Source organism: Malurus melanocephalus, unplaced genomic scaffold, assembly GCF_030028575.1.
Source record: "Malurus melanocephalus ecotype Western Australia unplaced genomic scaffold, MMel_1.1 scaffold_67, whole genome shotgun sequence".
NCBI classification, from domain to species: Eukaryota; Metazoa; Chordata; class Aves; order Passeriformes; family Maluridae; genus Malurus; species Malurus melanocephalus.
In genome coordinates this window covers 1,274,011-1,294,881 of record NW_026623299.1, presented here as the reverse complement: position 1 = coordinate 1,294,881, position 20,871 = coordinate 1,274,011, and the positions used below count along the sequence as shown (strand labels likewise).

At 38.2% G+C, this 20,871-nt stretch overlaps 1 protein-coding gene across 1 annotated transcript in view; it reads left to right on the top strand.

Annotated features, from left to right (window-relative positions):
* NCKAP5 (NCK associated protein 5) overlaps nt 1-20,871 on the top strand; it is a 346,786-nt gene that overhangs the window by 223,772 nt on the left and 102,143 nt on the right. The window contains exon 7 of the mRNA XM_057366537.1: nt 9,473-9,622. Within this exon, the coding sequence (XP_057222520.1) occupies nt 9,473-9,622 (150 nt within the window). The remainder of the gene's footprint in view (nt 1-9,472; nt 9,623-20,871) is intronic.

The following is a 20,871-nucleotide window of genomic DNA, read 5'->3' as shown; positions in this document are numbered from 1 at the left end:
AGTGCCCACAGGGGACTGCATGARCCAAGCCTCCTAAGCTACTGAGGAGTACATTACTAGGCAAATATTAGCAGATTTGTGTCTCACAGAGAAGGGCACAGAGGAGCCTTCTGCACTCTTGGGAGCTCTGCTGGAAATCCTGGGCTGTCAAGGACACAAGCATTTGCTGTTGGACTGCTTTTCCATGCAGAGAAATCCAGGGCTAACTCAGTAACAACGAATACTGCATGGCTTTTTGTCTACTTCCACCACTGTGCAAAGATTCTGATAAATATTRAACAAAACTGAGGTTGGATTCTCTACCCCCAAAAGAGGGTGATGGTGCTTTTGAGACACTGTTCAACATTTTAGTTTTGTTGCAAGGAACTTATGTGCAAAAAGTTTTCCCCTTTTTGGTTGTTTGTGATAGAAAAACACAACAAAGGAGTTGTGTTCAACACAGGAAAGTCTCATAAGTGAAATGTGCCATTTGTGGTCCTCTTTCTCAGAAAACAAGCTGTTCTTTCCTTCCCAGAATCATGGACTGAAAATTTTTTATGTTGGAAGGGACCTTAAAGATCATCTCATTCCAAACCCCTGCCAYGGGCAGTGACACCTTCAGGGTGCCCCAAGCCCCATCCAACCTGGCCTTGGCTGMAACTCAAAATAAAATACCAGCAAAATTAAAGAGAAAGGGAAACACGGATGTCCTGTATTTACACAAGAGTTACCCACATATTTGCATGCTCTTTGTATCCAGCCACCCACCCTTTTTGCCTGACTCTGACCATCTTTCTCCCCACCACGGGTTCAGTTGGAGAACCAATGCCAATCCTTGAAATACTGAGTTTGTAGAAGGATAGGTGAGGTCCCAGATACAGATCTACATTTTCACAGCATACACGTGACATTGCATAATCATTTAAATCCATCACACATCCTCTGTATATCTACAGTATCAAGAGGTGAAGATTGATTGATTTGATGGTACTGCATTGTATCATACTGAGTGATTATAGATTTACATTTCTCTCTACTGTAAAGTGTTTTTATCGTTTGCTGTATCTTTCTTCTGGTTCTGACTTTCATTATGAATCCACAAAAGTCACCCATATACATTGCCTGGACATGAATGTTTCACTTTCTCCAAACAAATGAACTAATTCACTACTTATACAGAGAAAAAAAAAGCCTAAAACTTCGGTGGGTTTTCATTTTTAATCTTTCTTTTATGCCTGCTGGTGGGAAGTCCTGACAGGCCAGGCATAACAGAAATGCAGAGCCACTCTTTGGGAAGGAAGGTGATGATGTGGTTCACAGCCTGACCAACACAGTTCATTTTGCATTTTGACTTCATTTCCTTGATATTTTCRTAGCAACAGAAAACAAAGGTAGTTATTAATTTTTTTAAAGTTGGAAAAAAAATCTAAMATTTTGCTTAGTTGAAGAAAAAACCTAAAGTTGTGCTTCTTTTCTGAGGCAAATAAAAAGGGAGATTATGCTGAATTCATAATCATTCTATCTCTGAAAATTATTTTAACAAAAGAACACACTTAGCAGTACACCGGTAAATTTGTTTTGGAAAGAAAGGGCTCTTCTGATCAGGAAAAGTTAAGACAGTTAATCTGAATTACAATAACATATTTGAAAAGTTGAATTTTTGATCTAATCTGGAATGATTGTTCCTACATTTTATTTTTGCATGAAGATGAATTCTGATCTTCTTTCAGAAGTTTTCCTGACAGGACTGGAAGGCATGAAACTGTTCCCTGGCACTTTCAAAAAAATTGCCTGCTTATGTAATAATATATCAATTTTTACTTTTTTGTAATCCTACAGGTAACTCCTTAGGTCAGCTTGTGCAATTGTCCCTACGGTGAGAACTAGACAGTTAATAATACATTGCTCTCATTTGAAAATATTAGGGAAGGAAAATTGACTTATTTCTAGCAATTTAAAACCAAAGTAATTTTTTTGCCTKAATTGCTGCTACATAAGATTTACTGAATTTGAATTTCAGAATAGTTTTGCTTATTTCTACTTCAGCCAAAGGAAGGTATTTCAATACTGTAGCTTGAGTCAAGTGTAGTTACTTTAATACCAACAAACCCCTTCACACAAGTTTAAATGCTACATATAGGCTTCCTGGAAGGAAAGAGTAGTACTCTTAGTATGGTACTGTAATGAACCATTTTAAGAGAACGTCTGCATGAAAAATCACACTAAATAGTATTCTTCTATTAACTTATAGATGTATATATGAAGAAGGAACAGCTGCTTAGAACAGTTCTTTTTTCCAGCTGATAACTTTGCTAATCAATGTAAGTGGAGCTTTTAATGTGGAGAAGGAACCAGGGACACAGTGAACTCCTGGGCACTGAGACCCTGGCGTGGCAGAGTCACCTCCAGGATGATGAGTCCTTGATTCCTGCTCTGGCAGTGCCTCTGTGGCAGTGCTGTTGATAATGGGAATATTTGTTCATTAAAGACAGGAGCTGGCACTGGGCTGGGCACWGGGGACAAGAAACTCCATCTCCTCTCACTGGTCTGAGGAGTGCAAGGAATCCTCAAGTGCACTCTGAAGGTTTTCTGCTTCTGATCTCAACTTTTGCAAAAGAAAGATATGTTTGTCTGATGCGTGGAWCGGCCAATAAAAGCATCATCGGGAAATTTATTAATGCTGCTGCAGAACTGTTGAGCAGGGATGATAGCTTGTACTGGTGAGGAGTGTTCTGAGAGGAGAATAATGTGGAGTGTGTTTAGATTGATACGTGGGTGGAAGGAGGCACATATCAGATACATAAAGTATGGACTTGGTCCTCGTATCCATCACGTGCATTTAATCTAGGGAACGTTGCTGCTCGCTCTGCTTACTTTGGAAGTGAAATCCAGAGATGAAAAAGAAGAATCTAATATGTTTTTCTGACAAGGGTAATGTTAAATCATGAACGATTTGGGACGTTTCTGTAAACTTATGTGATATGTTGCATTCCTTTGTTTTTCTTCAATTTTGGTCAGCTTGTTCTGAACAAAAGCTTTTAGCTWAACAAAAATATATTATTATTACACTTACTGATGTGCTATCTAAAGCAAAGCTATATTTTAGTCTCTCCTTCCACTAAGAAAGAGAAAAGAAAGCAAGAGAAGACAGTTGAATACATAGATAAAAGTAAAGAAGGTAAAGCCAAAGTCATATTTGTAGCCTTATACAGAGAGAATTTGTATGTAATTTTAGTTGCTTGTAATTTTTTTATACTGTAACTTGTTTGCTCAGTTATGATTTGGTTAGTGTTTTTTTCAGACCCAGGTTATTGTGTTTAATGGGATTCCTCTTAGCAAATAAAGAAATTTTTTTATAAAGTTGCATATGGAAAAGACATGTTCAAATCACAGCAATGTCAGTGGTTACTCCCATACTGAGAATCGTGCAGGATACACTTTGAGAATTCATCAGTTCTCTCACATCGCTCAGACTTAACATATGTGTCTTTTACACCTCTCAGGTTTTGCTAAATGGAATAGGTTATAAAGCAYATCAGAAGATGCTGTGAATTTTCAAAGGGTGTATTTAGGGAAAAGAGGTCATGGTGGGGGGAAAAGAGGAGCAAGGTGCCACTGGAAAACAAATTTGACCTTGTTGGAATGTCAAGTCTGTAGTGCTCGGAGCAATTTGTGCCTTTTTTCAGCTAGTGCAGTCAGACTGAGCTATTTGTGCATAGCTTGAGGCTGGTTTCTTTTAATGAAAGTACAAACAAACCCTCATCTACAGTTTTTATCTTCATCAACAGCCTAGAAATTCTCATTTCATACTGCTGACAGTGAATGGTGYTGAACACTAGGAGGTCTGCAGTGGAAACAGCGCTGAAAAGACATCATCTAAGGATGCATCAAGGCTATGGAATGGCCTTGCAAGGAAAAGCTTTCACAATTTATAAATACACTTTGTGGCTTAACTGCAGCTGGCAACCAAGCCCCATACCCCAGCAGGATAGGGGGAAGAGAACCAAGAGAGTAAAAATGAGAAAACTCATGGGTTGAGATATGAGTGGTTTAGTAATTGAAATTTTTATAACAAAAACAACAGCAACAACAAGAAATTGTAATGGAAAGAGAAATAATGATAGAGAAATAAAGTAAGAAAGAGAAGTGATGCAAATRTAAACTGCTCACTCCCCACTGACTGATGTCCAGCCAGTCCCCGAGCAGTGGACGCTGGCCAACCTCCCCACAACCTCCCCACCTTTATTGCTGAGCATGGTGCCATATGTTCTGGGACATCCCTTGGGTCACTTGGGGTCAGCTGTCCCTGCTGTGTCCCCTCCCAACCCCCTGTGCCCCCCCAGCCCCTCCCTGGTGGGGTGAGGAGCACAAAAAGGTAGGCACCTCTCAGCAGTAATGAAATTATCTTGGTGTTGTYGACACTGTTTGCAGCACAAATCCAAAACACATAGCAGCTACTGCAAGAAAAAATAACTCTACCCCAGCCAAAAGCAGTGCAAACATAAACAATTCTGTGTAGGGATCTGTAAATTACAGTTTGGGTTTGGAGGGAAGAGTCTGCCTTGATTATAGAAAGAGTGTTAGAAGCGTAGTGTAGTACACTCAGATCAACACATCCAATCACTGAAATCTGAGATAACTGGTCAGGAAATATCTTGTTTGGAGGGTCCTGTGTAAACTCTGGACACAGCACAGAAATCACTAAGTATTTTGAGGTGTTGAGTTGCATAGCTTGGGTTCCACATAGGCTGGATTCTTGGATGCCTGTTACCACTGCCTCTTTATAATAATAATTAACAGCTACATTGGGAATATTTTTGATTTTTTCCCCTCAAATWAGTGGTTATGAGCAATCATAAGCACTATTTAATTATATATCCTACATATATTTTATTCTTGGGTGGTTAATGTGTGATGAAAGTGTGTTTTTTGGAAAATTGCAGGCACGACTTTCAGAAGAATTTGAATTTGTTACCATTAAAAAACCTTTGTCTCTAATAAATTTCAGAAATTGAAGAATTAAAAGGAATTCAGAAAAGAAGATCCCACTCAGGCATCACAATCTGACACCCAAAATTGAAATAGAGATCTTTTGTATCTGAGGATCCTTACAGCATTGCTTCTGAAAAACTTCACTTCTCTGAAGGACTTGTGTTTCTCACATGAAAATGATCTTTAGCTTCTAGAGGCAAAGATGTCTTCTCTAATTATTGCTTATCACTTTCCAGACAAACAATYCATGTCATCCAACATTTGTTGGGAAAATCAGCATTTCAAAGATGTTGATCTTTTCTTAATTCTTATTTGGTTCAATCAGATTTTTGTCACATGTGCTTGTGAAAGATTTCTTGTTTGTTATCAGTGCTCTAGAGGCCAGATCCAGTTGTATCAGTATGAGATTTTGAATCTTATATTATTGTAGCCCCTTGTCCAATGCCTAATCATAGTTTTCACTATAAAGAAGAAATTTTAGAATAATTTTTGCCAGCTACTTTTTTTTTTTTTTTTTTTCTTGTCCAATGCCTAATCATAGTTTTCACTATAAAGAAGAAATTTTAGAATAATTTTTGCCAGCTACTTTTTTTTTTTTTTACTTTGCATCCTCTTACAGTTACTCTTCTTGGTGTGAAATTTCATAACTGCACATTTAAGTATTTTAAAGTGAGCTCTTTTTCTCCTCTCTCTCTTTTGTGTGCAGTGCCATTCCTAGAAAGCATCTTAGAAAGAACAAAGGGTAAAGGACAGACAGCTGATGGTATTGCCAATAAAAGTTTTAAAGTAAGATAATTTCTGAAATAATACTGATTGAGAAATAGCTGGGTAAGCATCCCTTTGACACTTTTCCTTGGRAAGGTGACAGTTCTTAGAGGAAAGGCATCCCAATGATTGTTAGGGTTAGCAGCCTTTTGTCTTTCTTGGGATGAAAGAAGAGGTAATTTCTAAAATAGGCAGTTTGTTCTCTTATCTTTTGAGAGCTTCCATGTGATCTTTTCTATCACTATAATTACTCCCTGTTTATAAACAGTGGAAATACTTTCTTGTTCAGTATTCTGAAACGGAGGTGGGAGAGAGAAGATTGGCTTTACAGTCTGCTAATTCCAGTAAATTATGTGCAATTTCAAGTGGATTTCCTGCTCTCTTAATTTATTGTTGTTACTTTATTTATTAGTGGAAAGAGGGAATACCATACTGCYCTTTCCTCATTCAGATAACTGAAAYCCAGCTTTCTGATAAGTCTCAGTCAGRCCACTGCATTGTACAGCTTCATAGATCAATGTCTTTAGTGATTTATATCTTTTCATCGATCCTGGGGAGCTTGCMATTCCTCGGCTGCAGGGACTGTTGCCATCCCTTGTTTGCTGCTGGCCACAGGGGCCACAGTGTTTCATCAAAGGGTTCATCATCAATGGACTGCTTGTGTGATTTATGGAGCAAAYTGAATACTTGGGAATAATGGTCAGGGCAGGATGTCATTTAAGATTTGCAAAATAYTGTTGGTTTCAGAAGAGCAATGACAGTTTAAACCAGCTTGAGGAGCTTACACAATATAGGACGCGATTTTAAGTTTCTCATTAATTTCTGTGGGAACRAGTCTACAGTGAGCAGCATAATCCTAGTTTCAGTAAGATTTGAATTTTTAATATTTTTATTGTCTCTCTGTTGACACAGAGCATTAGAGAAGTAGATGAGCCTTTACTGCAGAATTCTCATCAGGCTGCTGTGTTTGCATCCTCTCACAGTACAGGCATGTGTCTTAAACTCATTGGTCTGGGGAGACCCAGAGCAGAGTTATTGCTTTTTTTCCAGAGCACCATTTCCATCTKTTACCTTTGCACAGAAATTAAACTGCACTGATCATCAGGACAGGGCTGCTCTGCCTTTGCTGGACTTCAGACCTGGGTAGGATTTTGTTTTTCAGCCTGAACACGGCCTGCCTGCGACCATGAAAAATGTGAGGCATGAGCAGAGACTGTTCAGGGATGGCGAAAAGTTGTTTTTATTTAACACAAGAAGTGCAGGAAAAAGGGAGTAGGCTGCTTTACACCATTATTTGCTGCCTTCAGTGGGCTCTCTCCAAAACTCTGTAGGATTTGACCAACATCCCACAGGAGGTGCACATTTCCTCTTGCAGATCTCTGCCCCTTCCTTCCTCCCCCAGCAGTCAGTGATATTAACAAATTTTGCACATTCAAGAGGTTTCTGTCATTCCAAAAGCCTTTGTCATCCTCCCTCTTTAGAGACTTGACTTTTAGCACAAAGGGTCCGTGTTTTCTTTGCTTTCTGGAGTGTGGATTTTCCACTCTACCCTTGTACTACCTCACACCACCCAGGTGGAACTGGTGAACATGGTGGGGCAGTCACCATAGCACATGGCATGCTTAAGCACAATTTCTAAGGTTGGAAGAGTTTTCCTTTGCTCTACACCTTTTCCATGGCWGAAAGACTCAAACTCATTTATTATTACTCAGAAATAAACTAATTTTGGAACTGTGTGAGCTGGACTTCAACACTCAGGCAGGGGTGACAGTAGTAAATGTCATGGGGGATTCAAGTGCACAKCAGAGTAAAACAGAATGTGTGTTCCTGATTATGCCACTAGTGTGCAAAGTTCATYAGATTTTGTAATTGGAAGATGAACAGGTTGCCTCTTTATGTGGCTGGGATTTACTCTGTGGGAAGTTGCATTGCTCCCCTTTCTGTGATGAAATTTCATAACGTCTGCTTCCTTCTACCTTTGCTTTGAAACTGCTGCCCTGAGTTTGTGCAGTAAAGGTGACCCTGTGCATGTTTATGTTTTCTTATATTGATATCCACATCTGATTCAAGTCACATTCYCTCCTAAAAATAATTGTTTGTATTTGAATTGCATCAGAAATACACCTTTGTCATTTCTTTCCCCCGAGTCCATTGAAGTGTTTTATCTCAATGCACTCCTTGGGGCAACTTGAAGCAAAAATGGTTTAATGGCTCTTYTATGGATATTTGATTGTTGCATCARTGARTAGCAAGAAGGAAAAAATAAAGCTCAAGTACWRTATTTATGGTTCCTTTGTGATCAGRGTAGCACTAATATTGGAARCCTGATGGAATGRCTCTTTGACATCTGTGTTTTGGGGCTCAGAATGAGATCTTTGCTTCATACTTTGTGTAAAGGTTTTCAGTAATTAAGCCCATATCGTATGAAATTAATTCYTTATTAAAGTTTTAACATAATAGTAGTCAATTTCTAAGCTAGTTAATATTTAAAAARGACATTGTTGTGAATGTGATGCAGACTGCTGATTTTTAATTCAGTTTGGTTTATGGGGTTTAGTTAAGATAATGCCTTGCTATTAGCTCTCAAACAGTTGTATTTGTACAGTTATTCAGGCTGGATCAGTTCTTTATGAAAATGCACAGTTTTGTTCTTAGGCAGAGTGCTTGTTGTGCAGTAGGTGTGGGGAAAGCATCTCACTTATGGACTGAGTCAAAAATCATGAATGCATGAGCCTTTGTATGCCAGAATGACCAGAAAGGCACACAAAGATGATTGGGTGCTCATTGAAGGAATTCTCTGGATTTGCTTTGACACCCARTATTTAATGTTGATTTACCTCACATTTTCCAKTCTCAATCTGCTCATGAGTTGTCAYRCTTTATCTGCTCATRCAATCAGGAAGGTGGTTTGCCAGGCAGAGCCTGGCCCTCCTGTGTTGTTCCCTCTCTTCATCTGTGGAGCTCTCSTTTTGCTCCTTATGCTTTCCTTGTCATTTTGGGCAGTGTTTCACATTTCCTGTTTGCAGTCTTGATGTTTAGCCTGCTCTGTCTCACTCTCTCTGTGACAGAGAGCCCGGACACAATTAACAGAATTAGCAGGATTCAGTGTTCAATCCTCTCATTTTTACAGACCTTGTGAAACTCAGCAGCCACAGTCCACTCAGCAGCTCACAACAGCTCGGACTGACTGACTTGTGAGTGACTGGGGCTCTTCTGAAAGTTTTGTTGTCAGTCTGATTCTCTCCAGTTCTATGCTAGTGCAGATCTTAAATCAGTATTCATATGATAGCTTGATTCTCAGCTTATTATTTAATAATTCAAATATTAGCTCCAGATGAAGAAAGATGAAATACATTAGGCATGAAAATATGTTAGCTTTTCCTCAATAAACTGCTTTATCTCTCAGTGGCAAAATACTGCCATTGAAAGCTAGTACAYTCAGTTTTCACTGCAACTTTTAAAGAAGAAAATGGAAGTTCTTACAAAGAAATGATGAGTACTGCTTTTWAAAAAAATGAAGTAGATGCAGCAGTTAAGTTGTGCATACACGCGCAGAATTGGCATTGCATGTGTCACAGACCCTTCATGGCTCCACTAATTTAGTACTTTAATCATGTCGCTAGCAACTTGCCCTGTCTTTTTTTTTTCATTCATATACAAGGGAGAATTGGAGATATTTGCATCGTTAACTTCATCTGCACCTGTGAGTAATGACATTTTAAAAAAATCATTTCAGGAAAAGCTGTCAGAAGACAGTAGGAGATGTAAAGAAGGCATGGAAAAAATTCGCACACTGGCAGATGAAGATTCAAGAAGTGAAAGCAGCAGCACTGAGGAGGAAAAAGAAAAAACAAAATTGCTACTGGAGCGTTTAAAAGCTCTGGAGGTAAGAAGCACAACAGTTTCACACATAAAAGACCAGCCTTCCCCCTGCCTCATTCATTTATTGGCACTGAATCACCCTGTAGTATTAATCTAATCTTTCACAGTTCACCTGATTTCATGTTATGGGGTATTTTTTTTTTACAATTCATTTACCAAGGATGAACAAGAGGCTTAGAACCACTAAAAGGATCCCTCTCTAATGCTGAGCATCAGATATCTTTAAAAAGAACTTAATACATTATTTTAATTCCTTTGAGACCATTTAATAAGAAAAATTGGTTTTACTCGTTTTGTTTCAATTATTAATATTGCAAGACTAATATAGKTGGTTTAACAACTGTCATAAAACTAGTTTTTGCTCCATTGTAGTTTATTGCTCAATTTTTAATTGCTGGACTGCTTGCTTGGGAGAGCTCAGGCCTTTTTACTGCYGGACTGGGGAAAATCTATTTCCTTGCAGACCTCACGGGGAACTGCACACTCTACATTTTGAGTGCATTTCTGGAAAATTAGGATCTGCAAAATAGTGCACCTTGTGGTAGTTTCTAACTAAAGGAAAAGTTTCAAGGTTTACTTAGGCAGCCTTGGATAAGGTGCAGATAAAACTGTAGCCACAACAAACATGAACTTATTTTGTTCTTCTTGATAGAAGYATGGGCTTCAATGTCTATGAAAAAGTAAGACTGCATATTTTAATCTAGTTTTTAACTACTACAAAATCATATTTTTGACCTTATAAGTGTTTCCTCCCTTTTTTCATATTCAAGCATCTGTGTAGCATTATAGGTATGGATAAATGAATGCCTTAGAATGACCACGGAGACATTTTGCCTGTGCTGGGTATTGGTAGACAAAGATTGGCCTATACATTTTTGTTTAAGTGTGAGGGCACTTGTACATGATAATTTTTGGGTTGTGTTATATTCTGATCAGATTAAAACTCTGGGGTTTTGTTCTCGAGGACATTGTTAAAAGTAAAACACGAACGGTGGCAATCGAACACATTGGGATCTGAATACAAAATTTGAAATCTGAAAGGTGTAGGCAGTCTCTGCAATTTTACTTTAAAGGCTTAGACTGTTCATAAAATAAACACATGTAATGTTAAATAACTGTAATTTTGCCCACTTTACTAAGTTATGAAGGCAGTAAAACTCTAAAAAATGKATAATTTGCTATAGTCCTGCTTTATCTGCTGATGGAGAATGAATGTAAGTTCCTCGTGGTATTTTATTTCAAAATTATGCATGATTTCTGTTTGCTTTGCCTCATTYTTAATCAGTCTGCATGACATTTGCAGTTCTTTATGTCCTCAGCTGGTGGGGAGGTGYTCAATAATGTCACAGCCTTTATCAGTTGTGGCAGAGTGCCCAGATATAAAATGCAGCACTGAGGACGGGCAGGGTCTGSTTTGGGAAGGGCACTGGAGACGTCTCCTCCCCGGTGTCAGTGCTGTGCAGTGGCTTCTCCAAAACCACACATCAGACAATGCCAATACTCCCAGAATTAATCTGCATGAGTAGAGTAAGGAGCTTTCAAAGTAGAAAGATGAACTCCAGGGCCAACATTAATTGTGATCCAATATAATCAAAACAAAGTCTTGTTAATTGTGTGTTGTTTAACGTTATGTACTTTCGGTTTATTTTACTCTTGAAGAATATGAATTGTAATGTCAAAGACTGTATGGTTTATTAATTAAGGGATTTTTTTCAAAAGTTCTACGCAATTAGCAGTCCTAATTCTTTACTATTTTCAGACTAATTATTCTAAATATTTTATTAGTCTATCTAGAAAAGACCAAAAAAATTATTGTTTGTTAGTTTTTTGTGCTGTGGGTGTCAGGATCTTTAATCTTACTTTGCGTGATTAGATGTTACTGTATCATACACAATTAATGAAATCAGAAAGGCTAATAAAGTGCTTACTAAAGTTGGCCCTCCATCTGTGCCCTCTAKAATATGAAGAGTGCCTATAAAGAGAAGCTGTTAAAAGTAATAGTCAGAATGTGTGACCTAATCCATTAATGCCTACCAATATAATTCCATTAAGAAAGCTTTTGATATCTCTCYCTATTAAGTTGTTTGCTGCTCAAGTGTAGCTCATGAACAGCTGGTCTCCTAGAATATTGTGGAATTATTCCATCCTCTTCCTCTTCACCTGTGTTCACTGGCCTGTTGCTTGGATGAGCTTCTCTTAAAGCTGTACATAGGCACATAGATTATAAATTTACACTTTTACACATGTATATAAATGTATGTGACAGTGCATCTAAGGAAAAGTCTGTGCAAGTCGTTTGAAGTTGTTATTCTGTACAAGTTTAGATCCAGCCCATTACTTTTGTTCTGGTTAATACTTTCACTTGGCTGATCACATAAAAAAGAGAAATCCACAGAACAGGGATAAATGGGTACATCAGCTGGTCTATGAACAGTATAATATTTTTTCATTTTTTTTTATTTGGAATGCCTATATGGGGAAATAATCCCTGTTCCATACATAAAATAAATTGTTTATGCCCTTCCTGGACTGTTGACATGGTAGATGTCAGGTACCTGGTGGTTTTCTTCAGGAATTTCTGTGAATGTGACAAAACCTGTGGTYGTCCTGGTCAGTTGGTTATGGAGCAGGAAATCTAAGAACAAGAAAAGGGGCAAGGCTTCATTTTCACAGAAAACTTTCTTTAAAGAGCTTTCATATCATGGGAGTTGTATTTAACATTTTTTTTCTTGCTGTCAATTGTATTGCCAAGTAAATTTTGGTAATACCTTTTATGTTTTATTAACTACTGCTTATCCTAGAAATTATCTCACTGAACAATACAAATCAGTATAATAAAGTATCTTTGTAGTCAGCYCAAGTGAAAGGTATCATATACTTTGATAAGAGTTATCAACAGATATTCTTCCATTCCTTCTTTTCCCTATAATTTTTCTTACATCCTTTATCATTTACAGCAAATTCTATTTCCACTCTACTGACTGATAAATACCATACGTTTCGAATCAAATGAAACAGTTGACAAATAAAAAATGGTTCATACTGTCTTGTATCCCATTTTACATAGTTGAAATTAATTGTGATTTCCTGGATATCAAAACKCCTTTGTGCCTTCAGCATTTTTAGTTGGCTGCTCTTGAAATGCCATTTAATTTACTTCAGCAGTTATGATCAAATGCCTTCTAACTCTTGCAAAGAAAAAAAACATTCTCTGAAATCTTCTCTGTGTATTTGGAGTGCTTCAAAAAGTGAAATATTAATGAAATATGGTGAATAACATATGAACTCTGTGGTGGAATTTCMTTTTTTTAATTCTGCTTTCATCACCAGAAGAATTGCAATTTTATTTTTCTTAATTGTAGCCAAAAATGTACAAAAAAAAAAATTTTTCTGGACAGGTATCAACCCTATACAGAAATTCCAGGGTGTTTTTTTCACAATTTTCACAATTACAGTAAAACAATAATGTTATATTTCCAAAGTCAYATACATATAAGTTGGAGATTTTTCACAAAGCCTTAATTTGCTCTCCTGGGTATTTTATGTGTTATACAAATTTTCATTTCAAGATTGTCGACTATTTCTTTTTTCCAGCAAGAACAATTTACACATTTACAGTCCACAGAGGRAAGCTTTAAGAATATCCTGTATTAGACAAACTGTGTCTGTAAAGGCCTTTAGAGTGTCCCAGGGCTTTGTTATTCAATATGGGGCTGTGGGTTCTCTGCCCCAATTTAGCATAAAAAGACTGAAATACAAGCATCAAGCACCTGCCTAATTGCAAGTGATTTAAACTGATATACAGCATTAATGTCAGTCTTAATCTAAACATGTCTGTAAAAGCTATAGTTACTTTGATTTTAAAAATTTAATCAGTGATAAATACTGTGTCAGCTTTGAAGGCTTATTAAAGTCTGTCATTTGCACAGACGTTTATGCAGGGAGGGTAATTCAGTATGAATTAAATGTGTCTGACTGTGAATTCTCAATTCTTTTGGACTTCCCTCTTTGCAATTGGAATARTGCAACTTTCTTAGAAAGTATTTGCTTTTGGCTGATCATGAAGAAAGAGCTGTCCTGGCTTGCTCCAAACTAAATGACCAAGGGGCACTCAATGCAGGTTGTGTTGGACAGTGCTTTGCTCTGACRGTAAAGATGGGATTCTGTAAGAGGCACGAGTTTTGGTGGTGGTGTTGTGTCTTTTCAAATGCTCTGTGTCTTCCCAGTTCCTTGAGAGGAAAGGGGAGTGTGAGCAGATGTTGGATGAAGATTCAGGAAGAGTGGATTCAGTCTCAGGTGCAGATTTTCTGCATCCTGAGCAGCCCCATTGTTGGTGTCCATCTGGGACCAGGAGAGATGATTTACCCACCATAGCCTGGGACAAAGCACAGTTAACACCTTGTAAAAACCACAGCATTTACAGTCTAAATAAAATGAACATTACCAGCAAAGAGGAGGTTCCCCTGGTTTGCCCGGGGTCCCCTTCCCCTCTGTAATGTGCTTGACTTTTATTRGCCTCAAAAAATACTGATCGAGGGCTGCTCCCAACCTTGCATTTTTCAGCAAASCACTGGGGTAGCATTAGATTGTAACCTTGAAGTTATTGAATGAAAAGCCTAATTCATGTGTGAAAATCTCATTGCTTGCGGGTGAGTGAGACTCAATGAAAGTTTCACTAAACTGAGCTGCAGCAGAAGCACTTTCTGCTGGGGTAGAATCATGAAACCACTCTAATTTTAATTAAGGAATTTTGCCCTCTTACCCTGTGCAGTTCATCATAGAAAGATGTGTTTTGTCTCAATAAATTGAGCGTTGGGATAAAACTCACTCAGGATAATAAGCTAAATGTTCAAATATATTAGAGGGCTAATTTCCCTTGTATCATCACCATTAAACAAATGAGGAAGTATGTCAAGTATTTCCGATATTATGTTTTTACTACTCTGCAGAGGAAGAAAGACATGATAGCAATGAACTATGAACTATAAAAAAGAAATATGAGAAGGGTACATAATTTCTCTGAGTGGATTGAGAAGATAACTTAGAATGGGATTCTGCTGGTTTTTATTTTGCTCTTWATTTTCTCTTYTTTATTTTTWWAAAAAATTATTTTCCATGTACTGCAATGTAAAATGGTAAGAAAACTGACAATTATTTCCTTTTCCATGGAAAGAAACACACCATCTGCAGGGGCGAAGAGCCCAAGTTTCTGAAAATATCTGTGAGGAAAGACATCTTACTTATTGAAAGTCAGCTGATTCACTGATGTATAGGAACGTGAATCACTTGACTTAGATGCATAGGAAAATAATGAAACTTTTAAATATTTTGTAGCAACATTCTAAAATTTTTGTGGCAACCAGTCTTCTTCAGCCAATGTGTTTTATCTGATCCAGCCAGAAGCCTCCTCTTAGCCCAATGCCTTAGCCATGCACGTAGCTGGATTCATTATGCTGATTTGTCACCAAAGACCAGCCTACTTGATTCTAATTATTGGATTATTTTACTTTTAAATCTTTGCAGTAGGAGACTTTTATAATTAGTTTTCTGAACTGTGCCTAAGAACTCTTTTGTTTTTTATAGCGAGGGATCAGACAATGAGGCAGGGAAAGTTTTATTTCCAAACTAACACAGTGGCTGATAATGAATCAGCACGGAATTGCATCACTGGTTTCAAAAACAGCCCAGTTTATTCCAGCTCTTTCCAGATAACAGTATTGGCAAACTGTTTCAGCTTTCCAATAACTGAGTAAATTTTAAAGGAAAACCGACCAAGTGCCATCAAGCTGAATGTTTACTGTTAGCTGTTGTTGCTTGAACTTGTCTATTGTAGGTCCTCAGTGGCTCAGCCAGTCTTTGGGAAGCAAATCTCATGGCTGYCACCTCTTTCTCCTTGCCTTTATGCTTCTGTGGTGCTTTCCTCCTCTGTCTGTCCTCACCTGCTCCTACTGAAATCCTCAAAAGCATGTCCTTCCCAGATGTTTGTACCCTGTGGCTTTTCCAGCCATCCCACGAGGGTGTGGAGCTCCTTATCTGGCACAGTTACCTGTGGGATTTTAATGGAAATATTACCCTCCTATGGATGATGACTAATACAAACCTGGGCAGACATTCTATTCAGTTAGTATGTGGTGAGTATTTAAGAGAAGAGGATGMATTTCTAGCAGCCATGTAAAATATTGATCTTTCTATTTTTCTCTCTCTTTTAATGTTTTTTTCCCCTAAGCCAGTTGAAATTCATGGCAATTTCTTTGTTGGCGTGGAAAAATCAAGATGATCTGGTAGGGATATGAATTTACAACAAGGGTGTTGAAAATAGCTCTGCCCACTGGATGTAAGGAGAGCTGTTCAGATTTACTGAACAGATTGCTGTAACCATTTGCTGCTATCATTGGAGACAAACTGCTTGATCCACTCTTCCACCAAAGGGCTCCATCTCCTGAAAGGGGAGAATGCTTTAAGATRAATAAATGTTCATTAAATCATTGTCTCCGTGACTGCTGCAAGAGGTCTGGAGAAGGCCRTGTATATCTGCATTTTTCTCACTACTCAGTTCAACAAAAGCTTAAAATGCTTTATAAAATCAACCACGCTGCCTCCTGGGAATCTTGTTCTGAGTCACAAATGGCATTGTTTTCTCTTCTGGCTGAGTCTAAGGGAAAATAAAAGAATATCGACTTGCAATCCCCTATGACACACCAGGGCAGTGGTTCAGAAGTTAAATGTTTTGGGTCACGACATGCAGCGCTTCTGAGGTTTTAGCACGTATTGAAAAGGTAAAAGCTTCTCCATCAACTCTGTTTTCTACTATGAGATACTATGAAACAATAATCTATTGAAATTTGCTAATTCAGACAGGTGCTKAACTGAGTGGGTTTCAACTATTATTCCTGTTCTGTTGTGTCTTAAATCAATGTTCAATTGTTTTAACCATGTCATCGTGTAGTACCCCATCAACTACTTGTAGGTTTTTCTGCGTATCAGAAATTTTCTCCTTTAGCCTGCTCATGCAATAAGCAGGTTTTAATGGAAGTTACTCACTTTCTGGCTTGAGATATTCCAGTGCTCATCACACACTCAGTGCATCCCAGTGAGGTACGAGGCACATAAGAAAGGCAGAGTGAGCAACTTATGCTGTTCCTGACTTGTTCTTTTTCAAGTTAGAATGATATAAAATGCTCTTTATCAGGGCAGTGACTCCAACACCTTTCATGTGGGAGAAACTTTCTAATATACAATTTTTTACTTCTCATTAATATTTTAGTCAAGGTGCTGTTTAGAATAGCCTTTAGTTCCCCTATGGTGATGATTTTTTCCTAAATTTTGGTGCATGCAGTYGTGAAAATTACAGGTTAACTATGGGATCGTTACAGCGTTATATTGAGATCTGGAATTTTTATCAAAACAAATGAGAACATAGGTAAGCATTTATTGTTAATTTTATCACAGCCAAATGGAATTACATATATTCCTTGTAAAAAGTTGGTTATAAATTAATTTTTTTCTATGATTTTCCAAGTCCCACTGCAATGGCACTTTTCTTACAGCTGTGTAGCCCACAGAAAGCTCTGTGGTACTTGGTTAGCTGACATAACAGCAGTCTTTAAATAGTTCAGAGTATTGAATGTGGCCACAAGAATAATGATTTGGTGCCAGAAGGTCTGAGGAATAGGTRTAGTCAGTGAAGAAAAGGTAAGTCACAGAAGTCAAGGAAAATGATCTCAGTTTTATTAAACCTGTCAGATTTCCTCTCTTGAAATGAATGTTAACTGTATTCTGCACACAGCCCTTGCCAGGCTGCAGAGAAGGAATCTGCTATTTCTGTGTGCCTTTTATAATCTAATGATAGTTTTACAGTGCCCTTCTTTCCATGTGTGGTGCCTGTGTGCAGATAATCGGCAGTTAATGTAACTTACCTTTTTTAGCAATCAGGCGTGTGGTACMATTGAAAATCCACTCTCCCCGCTGAATGGAATGAGATTTTCCAGCTCTGTGCTATAGATCTAGGTGGCTGTGTTTATCCCCACACATCTATCATTTCGGAGAGTGAGACTGTAGTTTTTTTTAATAGTTTCTCTCAGCTGTGCAYTCTGGGCCCCAGCCCTTTCTGAGAGCTGCTCATTACTCACAGTGGCACTTGTTTCAGAGGAAAGGTTCTGTGTGACAGAGAGTTTTTAGAATCACGCCCTGTATTTTTAATTTACATACTAATGCATGCAATTTGGCTGACAGTCATGACAGTTCTACAGTTCATAAACTAAATAAATAGTTGCAGTTCATTTCAAACTAATATTATTTTAAAAGTCCCAGTATTCTGTGGACATTCTCCACTGGCTGAATAGGATATCCCAATTAATTTTCCTCAGCAGTTAGAGGTGAATCCCTTACCACTCCTATATAGTAAGATCATTTATCTTTTAATTTCTYTTTACTGACTTTGAAAATGCTTAAACAGTAATGAGTAAAGCACTTAATTTGGTAGTGATTTCTTCTTTTGTTCATCCTGTAGAAAAACAGCATTGGAAATTACAGCAGTGATTCTGGGCAGGTACATTTACACTCTTACACTGGAATTACAGGCACTGTGATGAATTCTAGCCTGTGAGGGTTAACTCCTGTGTTGGGAAATGCTCAACTACACATGTGAAATCTGTATGATTAACATACTCTTGAAATTTGATATTCACTGGCTTTATTATGCAGCTAATTTGATAGTCCACAGCAGAAAATACCCAAACGATTATTTTTAAGTCTGCTTAATCTGTCATGGTGACAAGCCCAGATTTTAAGATTAGTTATAAATATACAGAGAGGATAGATAAATCAAATGGGGAATAGTCTGACATCAGTGCATTATGTGTGAAACTGATTTTCGCTGATGGTTCTATAGATACCTGATTACTCTTTAGCAAGTGTTAAATTTCTGTGTATAGTCAAAAAAGCTCTACAAGGATACAATATARCCTCCTATGCATGGGTGTGGATAGCTACATGCACATTTTAGTGTACACTTGYCTGTTTCAGATGCTGTTAAATGTCAAGGAGAATTTTGTTTATTCATGAGGACTTAATAAGTCATATTCATAAGTATTTTTTTTCTTGTTTTTGTGTWTTAYTATATGTTTTCACATATATGGGCACCCCATTCCAGTTGAGTTGCCTTTCCCCATATGGGGTCAGATCCTTCATTCTTTTTCATGTCAGGCTGAGCACTTGGGACACCTGTAGTGTCTGTGCCCTTCAGCAATGAGCAGCTCTCACTGCCCACACAGTCCAGGAGCTGCCCCCTGCTCTTCCTGACCCCGGGCCCACGATTCCTCTCCAGGTGAAGATGTGTTCCAGTGTCTGGCAGGTCTCTCCAGCTCCATCTGGGATCCACAGGCACATAATGCCATCTAGAGGGCACAGCTTCTTCCCTTCCCACAGGAATACCTGTGGTCCCTGCTGGCCTTCCATCACAAGTGGTGACAGTGCTCGTTCATCTTTGGGATTCATGGGTTTTCCTATTCCTCTTCTGGGTAGTGTGTACTAGAACAAGGCCAAGGCTTGGAAATTATYTAGGAAAAGAGAAGTGCTCAGTTGGTGATTAGAGCTGTTTCCSTTTAATAAGCCTGAAGGTTTCCTTCATGTCTTCAGTCAAATGCTCTGTTCCTTCAGAAAAACCCTTCTGATTTTCAGTGCTCTGCGTCTTAACATTTAAATTCTTYGGGAAAAAGTTATTTTATATGGAGGAAGTAAGAAAGACCTGAGTTTTTAGTTCAGCTYTTTGTTAAACTTGAAGAAATGCTTACCCATTGGCTATTTGTCTAGACAAAATCTTCTGTAAAGTTACTGCAGCAACAGCTTCAGATCAGCTGAAAAATGGGTGTGAGGGTTGTGCATTGTGTGAGGCTGCTGTGTGTTTAAGCAGAAGTTGAAGTATTTTCTTGTATTGCATTTTTCCTGCTGCAAGGCTTRGTTGGATTTCTCTGAACATTTGAGGGTAAGCTGGAAATGAGGGGAGGCTTTTCAGTGAAGAGGTCTCGGGGCTGAGGCAGCTGTAGTTTCTCCTTACTTGCCTCTAACAGCTCCTCCTTTTTTCATCTTTTGAACCGTATGGAGTGTGCTTATTCAGACCTTAGAAACTGTCAGAGAAAAGCCTGTTKCCTCCTCCTTGATAATTTCCTTCAGTGCTTTTTGATGTCATTATACTCTGACTGCTGTTACCAATAATGACCATTGTAATATTCTTTTTCTTAACTAACAATGAGAGTTCTTTCTGTAACCTTAAGTCTGATCTGTATCATCACAAAAAAGATTTTGGTAGACATTGTAGCRTCTCCCCAGTGCCATGCAGAGATTACTGTTACACACATACAYGCATAAATTTGATTCAATTAAGGTAGGAGGTGTGAAACAGAGAAAAAGGCTCTGTTGCACGCTTTATAAACAGCATCGTCTCTTTATGTAATGCCCTGCCATGCAAAGTAGTTCAGGTGGAGGAGCAGTATAGCTGCATGGAACAGCTTTCTTTTCAGCTAATTAGTTCTTCTTGAAAACCAGARTATTGGCCCCAGTAGAACAATGCATGAGCAGCCTGAGCCAGCTTTAGCAGATCTTTGCAGACAGTGTTGACATAACTTCACTTTTAAGGAAACAGTTTGTGCCTTCCTCTTGGCTCCTCTTGCTCTGTTGCACAATATGGGTTTTTTYCTCATTCCAGTGATGGTCTTCTCTRTGCTCTTTTTGTCAAATATTTTGCCCTTTGCAGTGATCCCAGGGTAACCACTCAAAATTTGACCCAATTAGATGAGTAAAAATAGATATTCTTAGTTCACTGTAAAAGAAACTTTGCTAGTCCCAGGCAAAATCTGTATTTCTTACAGAGATATTGAATAGAAATAAGAGATGGGAATTGTTCCTGGTTTTGAGCARGTGATTTGCCTTGCTAGTGACATCTGCCAGGCAGGAATATTTCCCAGTTGCAGGCCAGTCTGACAGAGCAGTAATGTGATCAATTCTAGGTATATGTGACATTGGATAGTATTTCATACATTGATTTGTTTTTGTTCTATTTTCTGCATTTTCCCTTCAGGCCAATTGATTAATCACTGATCCTGCTCTCGAACGGGAGCTTGGAATAAGATAACAGCAACATTTCTTCATCTTTGATTCTGGTGTTATTGTATTGGGCTATCAAATTTAGACACGTGAAGTGGTGCAGTTCCAGTGGATGCACTGGGGCTGTGTTTAATTTTGTGTGATGTCAATTTG